At 39.2% G+C, this 6746-nt stretch overlaps 1 protein-coding gene across 2 annotated transcripts in view; it reads left to right on the forward strand.

Annotated features, from left to right (window-relative positions):
- Window positions 1-5803, forward strand: part of LOC119269047 (transportin MOS14-like) — a 14295-nt gene extending 8492 nt beyond the window's left edge. For both annotated transcript variants that reach the window (XM_037550798.1, XM_037550802.1), the window contains exons 13-27: window positions 113-195; window positions 292-374; window positions 913-1029; window positions 1184-1235; window positions 1493-1648; window positions 2691-2814; window positions 2902-2983; window positions 3051-3139; window positions 3212-3286; window positions 3390-3444; window positions 3819-3938; window positions 4014-4106; window positions 4212-4357; window positions 4781-4958; window positions 5113-5803. In XM_037550798.1, coding sequence (XP_037406695.1) covers window positions 113-195; window positions 292-374; window positions 913-1029; window positions 1184-1235; window positions 1493-1648; window positions 2691-2814; window positions 2902-2983; window positions 3051-3139; window positions 3212-3286; window positions 3390-3444; window positions 3819-3938; window positions 4014-4106; window positions 4212-4357; window positions 4781-4958; window positions 5113-5400 — 1741 coding nt within the window. In that variant the 3' untranslated portion in view covers window positions 5401-5803. The remainder of the gene's footprint in view (window positions 1-112; window positions 196-291; window positions 375-912; window positions 1030-1183; window positions 1236-1492; window positions 1649-2690; window positions 2815-2901; window positions 2984-3050; window positions 3140-3211; window positions 3287-3389; window positions 3445-3818; window positions 3939-4013; window positions 4107-4211; window positions 4358-4780; window positions 4959-5112) is intronic.
- Window positions 5804-6746: the final 943 nt, after the last annotated feature.

The following is a 6746-nucleotide window of genomic DNA, read 5'->3' on the forward strand; positions in this document are numbered from 1 at the left end:
ATATTTTTGTGATGCGCCATGCAATAAAAACATGGAGTGCGACTAATCATTCATTACATATATTGTTTGTTGGGATTTCCTGTTCATCTCATGCTGTTTTGATACTGAATCAGGTTAGTTCCCGAGTTGAATACCCTGAGGACTTTCACACTTTCTCGGAGGAAGATCGGAGGGATTTCAGATATGCTAGATATGGTATGCTTCCTGATTTTTTTGACCGAGTTAATCTTGCAGTTCATATTATCTATGTCATGCAACTGCCAAATAATTACAGAACCATTCATTTTTCAGCGGTTAGTGACGTGCTACTTGATGCAACTGATGTCCTTGGAGGTGACTCGACGCTAAAAATACTTTTCATGAAGTTAATTCAGGCGAGTCTGTTTGCACACTCAACAATTCTCTTCCCTAGCCACTGCTCAGTGCTAGTATCTATACTTGTCAAATTGGACTATTTGTTTCATAGTTCTTATTGATGGTCTAGCCTGTGAGTTTCTACTTATCCATCTGTTTCTTTTTGTTGGAATTAAATTATTTTTATGGAATATACTGTAGCAAGTTCAGTGAAGTGTAATGTGTTGAGCTCTACTCCCTGTCTGGCCTTTTCACAATCACTACTTTTGTTGCTCATGCTAGTAATAAAATTTAAATTCTTATTTGAGGCACTACAATTTATGCAAACTGTACCAAATAACTTAATTTGAGTTGTTTATCTGCCTCTTGTTTGTGCTTATGTTGTGTACTTAGTATGATATACCATCGTAAGTTTTTGTCTATTCATTTTATAAGATTAGTCTCTTCTCGTGTACGATGGCATATCTTTGGCTGATGATTAGTCCTGTAGCTTCCCAGTCCCACCAAGAAATTTGTTTGGTTTTCTGTAACCAAAGCGGTATGCTTTTGGATTTTCAGGCATGTGGAAGCGGTGCCGAACAGAACCAGAATTGGCAACCATTAGAGGCTGCCCTTTTCTGTATACAAGCCATTGCTAAATCGCTTTCGATTGAAGAGAAGGAAATATTACCGCAGGTATGAATGGCATCTTGTTATCTTGAGTGTCAAATTGTCAACTGATGGGTTGTAAGATCTTTTTGCTGGATGGTTACTTTTTTCTGCGCCTTTACATTACAATCATCGTTAATGAGGTCTGGTTAACATAATGTGGTTACGCTGTCCTTTGAAGGTTATGCCACTGCTTCCAAGGTTTCCTCACCAAGAACAGTTGCTACAAACAGGTTTGTTTTGTGTAATTGGCATTTCAGAAGTCCTTGTTCTTAGCTCAGTGTTTGTTTTATCTTATACTGTGACTAGTATTCGGGAATCACATTGTAGACAGTAGCTATTTACTGCCTGTGATGTCTGGTTCAGATGCTAGGTTTATAATAAGTTAGGGCTCTTTAGGCACAGTTGTTGGGCAGAAACTTTGTGAGATTCAGTTTTCCTAGCTTGATTATGTCGACGACAGGAGTTCAAATACGCTTGAATCTTGCAGTTTGTTCAACCATTGGAGCATTTTCAAAATGGATTGATGCTGCCCCAGCTGAACTGCCCATCCTACCACCTTTGGTTGATATTCTCAACAAGGGCATGAGTACATCAGAGGATACGGCTGCAGCTGCTTCTGTGGCATTTAAGTATATATGTGAAGGTACTACCTCATTATCCACTTCTTTTTAATGGACCTATCTGACTGGAATAAATTGATTATTGTTTCCTACCCATTTCTTCCTGTTAGTTGTGCTACACCGTAGGAAAAACATGGGAACTCATGAGGCATACATATTTTTTCAAGAGATTAGACTAAATGAAAAGTTTGCGTTGAAATCAAGTGCAAAGATTTTTCTAGTCCTAAAGATTGAAGTTCCACAAAATATCTTTCTTCTAAGAGGCAAGAACCAATTCATATATATTACATGTCCCTCCTTTTTAGAAGGCCAAAGGTTCCCTTTACATATACTAATAAAGCGGGAGAGAAAACTGTAAAAAGCTTATGGTTGAGACTGGCAAACGGCAAAGTGAAAAATGATCAGGTGCTAACGGGTCATGATGTGCGCAATTTTTGTAGCTCCATGCAAGGTTTCCCCCCATTTTTTGATCAAATGCCTTTATTCCTAGGTCTTGCCAGAAAAGAACCATAATCATAGTCTCTTTTTGCTAAAAATATTTTTGTTGTTCTGTTCTTTTCCAAATCTTAGAATGACAACAGGGTAAATAGCTTTCCTCAGGCTTGCTCACCAGGGGTGCTGCCGAGACCAGAGCGTACGGGCAATTTTGGCTAACAATAATTGTACTGTCTAGCATACAAATTGGTTGTACATACGTTTGTTTGGCTCCTGCCACACAGAGATCTTGGCTGTTAATTTCAGATGTACTGTCTAGCATACAAATTGGTTGTACATGCGTTTGTCCAGCTCCTGCCACACAGAGATCTTGGCTGTTCATTTCAGATCGGATGCAATAGAGTGCAGACGGCGTGACTGAGAAGGCTGGGAGGGTGCTCCGTTTTGTTTTATTGCCCTCATATATGTAATATACATATACGAAGTTGTGATATATATTACGACATCGAATAGTTTACGAAGTATCTGTTTATATTTCCATGCTTGTTTGAATTTTACGGTAGATTTCTGTTATTGGCATAAAGAGTCGACAGCTTATAGTTATTTTATTTCCTTTTTTTTGGTGATAAGACTGTAGGGGAAAGTTCTCGGGTTCATTGGATGGCCTTTTCCAGATCTATCATGTTGCAATAAGTGGAGTTGGTGGTTACAAAGTTTCTTCAGAGGACTCGTTGCATTTGGTTGAAGCCTTAAGGTTCCTTATTAATTCCCCTTAGCTATTATTACTATTTTGGTTGCATTCAACATGTCACCTTACTTGTTCATTCACCACTCAAATCAGTGTGGTTATCACGACGCTTCCGCAAGACCATGCTAGAAGAGCCCTGGAGTTAATCTGCATGCCAATAATTAATAGCTTGCAGGTGAGCAGCAATCTTTGATAGTTAACTGTTGATATGATCCTTGCTAATTTTTCATTTGAAAAACTAGGAAATAATCCAGCAAGGTGAAAGTGCTCTTCAACAAGTTCCTGCTCGGCATTTAACCGTTCACATAGACCGGTTGTCGACCATTTTTAGGTGGTGACCTCCCATTTATCTTTTTGCCCATCCAAGTTTTGGTTTTGTATTAAATTCTCCAAACTGTTGCAGCAATGTGAAACTTCCAGAAGTAGTTGCTGAAGCTGTCAATAGATACTGGTCCACACTGAAGATTATCTTTGATCAGTGAGTATGGGCACCGGACAGAATTCTGGGAGAAGTTTCTACTTGTACATATATATGGCAGATCTCATCCATCCCTACTTTACTAATAAACTCTTTTGCGCAGTCGGGCATGGGATACACGGACCATGGAGTCTCTATGCCGATCTTGCAAATTTGCTGTAAGTTAATTAATTTTATTTATTTATGTTGCTTGTTGTTTGAATGCAATTTACATTCAGATCGAATACAAGTCCCGTCAGAAGGGCATAATCGGAACAATTATCTTTTTCCACATACTGTCTCACTCTTGAGAGTTCTGATTCTTCCTTGGTGGGATTAGTATGACTGTAACACTTCCAGGTTTAAGAAATGATAAATATGATATTGCAAATCATGCCTTACTTTCTCTTCAGATTTGCGGTTTTCACTTTTATGGAGAGCATTGAAGTATTTTTCTAGCTGAATCATGATATCACTTTAACACAACATATACATGTGGATTCTTTGCCAAACTTTCATGCTTACTATGTTTATTATCTTTTCTGTGCTGTAGGTAAGGACATGTGGGAGGTCCATGGGAATCACCATTGGTGCAATGCTTCTAGAAATCCAAACACTATATCAGCAACACAATCAATCTTGCTTCCTTTACTTATCCAGTGAAGTTATTAAGGTTCTTGCTATTTCAGAAGTCTAGTGATGTATTTTTAGCTGTATTTTGATTGTTCTGACAGCATTTTATGTGTAGATATTTGGGTCTGATCCATCTTGTGCGAGCTATCTTACATGTCTGATACAGACACTCTTTAATCATACAATACAACTGCTCAGAACTATTCAAGTAACTATTCCTGCTTTAGCCCCTTGTGTTGCTGATCCGCTCATGGTAACATATTAATAAAGCAAGCGATAACTAATTCAGTGGATTTCATTCCCTACATTGCAGGATTTTACAGCTAGACCCGACATAGCTGATGATTGCTTTCTGCTTGCGTCAAGATGTATTCGTTACTGTCCTGATCTATTTGTACCTACAGAGATTTTTCCAAGATTGGTTGATTGTGCAATGGCTGGTGTAACTATACAACATAGGTAGTGCCTCCAAGATTAAGTACTTCCACAATCTATATTGTGTTTCTTATCCTTCTGTTAAAAAATATAAGGCATATTTAATTTTATACAGCCTCAATGCAAGATTTTGTCTACGACTCTAATCACAATATGCTATAATAAATAGATAAAATGTAATATGAAATCATTGAAAAATTGAGAGAGTATACTTTTGTAGTCAATCCATATTGTTTTCCACAAACTATTGGCTAAAGTTCTAAAAGGCTGACTGCACACATCCTAAGACGCCCTATATTTCTGAAAACAGGGGAGAATAAAGATCAGATGCTAGAATTGAGTCATAATTGTGTTATATGAGCTGCATATGCTTGTTATCCTTGTTTAATGATGCAATCTGATATCGTGGTGGCTAATTGTTACCTTATTTTTTGTGATATGTTATAGGGAGGCCTGCAAATCCATACTGTGTTTCCTATCTGACACCTTTGATCTTGCGAAATCACCCGAGGGGGAAAAGTACCGGGATCTAATAAACACAATTGTACTCCAGCGAGGTGCAACACTTGCAAGAATAATGATTGCTTCCTTAACAGGGGCGCTACCGTCTGGTCGCTTGGAGGAGGTATGTTGATTGGTAGCAAGAGTCTTGCTGTTTATATACAATCCTGCCTGTGAGCTTTAAGCAAAGATATGCCCTAAAGACTATGTTATGCTTACTCTTGACAGTAAATGATTGAAGAATGAACTTTATATCCCTTCTGTATGAAACTTTGCAGGTCTCATATGTTCTGCTGTCCCTTAGCAGAGCTTTTGGTGGGAATATGTTGAATTGGACAAGGGATTGCATTGCCCTTATACCCCCACAAGCCCTAACAGATTCAGAACGCTCAAGATTCTTGACAATTATATCCGATGCATCATCGGGATCTAGTCTTGGTTCCTTGACGGATAGATTCGCTGAAATATCAGAGGTTTGCAGACGAAACAAAGCGGTGCAGGATATAGTTCAAGCTGCTTTGCAGCCTCATGACTTGGCCTTCACGGTTGCTCCGCGGCATTCATGATGACTGGATGTTTTCTTTACAAGACCAGTTGAAAGCCCGTGATGGTGTCGGTGTGCGCCATCTGAATATTTTCCCCTTTCATACGGTTTGAGTTGCGGCATCGATCATACTGTTCAGATTTCTTTAGAGGATAGATAGGTCAGCCAGTAGTCATTGTCATTCATTTTGTGTTTGTCTCTGTACATGCGTCGTGCATTTATGTATGTGGGAGGAAAATTGTGTTGTATTATTATCTGGAAGAGATCAGTGGTATACGTACTCAACTAGGAGATCACACCGATTGTGATCTGCCCTGGTCCTGAATTTTGTAATGGCTGGCCAGCTTAACTTTGTGAATTGAGGTGGCCACCAATTCTTTTTATGTAAACATCTGCCAAATATTAAGTATGTCCTTGATGTCACATTCAAGCTGTCTTATGCTTTCTGTGTGAGCCTGGAGTATGTGTCACTTCTATGAAGGTAACTACTGATGTATGATCGCCTCTCTTTGGTTCCTAGGCAGAATATTAGCTGCCTCTCTGTGGTTCCAAGGCACAATATTAGCTAATCGAGGTTTCTGGTTCTGCACGATCTTCTGGGAAAATCACTCACTGGCTCTCTATAGAACTGCTACATCTTTCCTATTCCTACTTACTAAAGTTATACGGTGGCATAGAAAAAGTTTGAACAAAAAGACACAAGCGAACATATGGACTCGTAACAAAAAGTTGTTTGAGGCATCTGTATTGATTTTTCTTTCTAGTGCAAACTGCTACTAGTGGGCCTCATCAAAGAGTAGAAAATAGTCTCTCACTACACATGCATTCCTATTATTCACTTCAACTTTTTCAACTTTATGCATCGGATCATACTTTTTTTTTCAAGCATCCACCTCCTGTAGAGGATCCCGCTTCCTCATCCAAACTTACTTTTCCTGACATCCAATCCTACATGGCACGCGAGGCATCACCCTAGGGCTGTGCATTGGGCATGCCCGGAAGAACACTGGACGTCGCAGACAGGATGTCGCCAGCACATCTGAGCATTGTGAGAGGGCACACATTTGAAAAATCCGTTCGCTCCAAATGGAATTTGCTAGACTATGAAGAACACAAAGGCCTTTGGGAATTCTTTCTGGTTGTCAAATTCTTCCAATCTAAGATTTGACTGACAGAAGAATTAGTGGGAGCTATATTGCTATCATGTTTTGGAAGCAGGGCATCTCTCTTCAACATGATCCAATTACATAATTGTTCCTTTAGTTTTCAGTCTCATCCAAATAAATGGGTTCACCATCTTCAAAGGATGTAACATCTCAACCAACTAGATGAGTCTTTGCACCCTTGACACAAAGATCAACCGCAACC

The sequence above is a fragment of the Triticum dicoccoides genome, chromosome 1A (assembly GCF_002162155.2).
Source record: "Triticum dicoccoides isolate Atlit2015 ecotype Zavitan chromosome 1A, WEW_v2.0, whole genome shotgun sequence".
NCBI classification, from domain to species: domain Eukaryota; kingdom Viridiplantae; phylum Streptophyta; class Magnoliopsida; order Poales; family Poaceae; genus Triticum; species Triticum dicoccoides.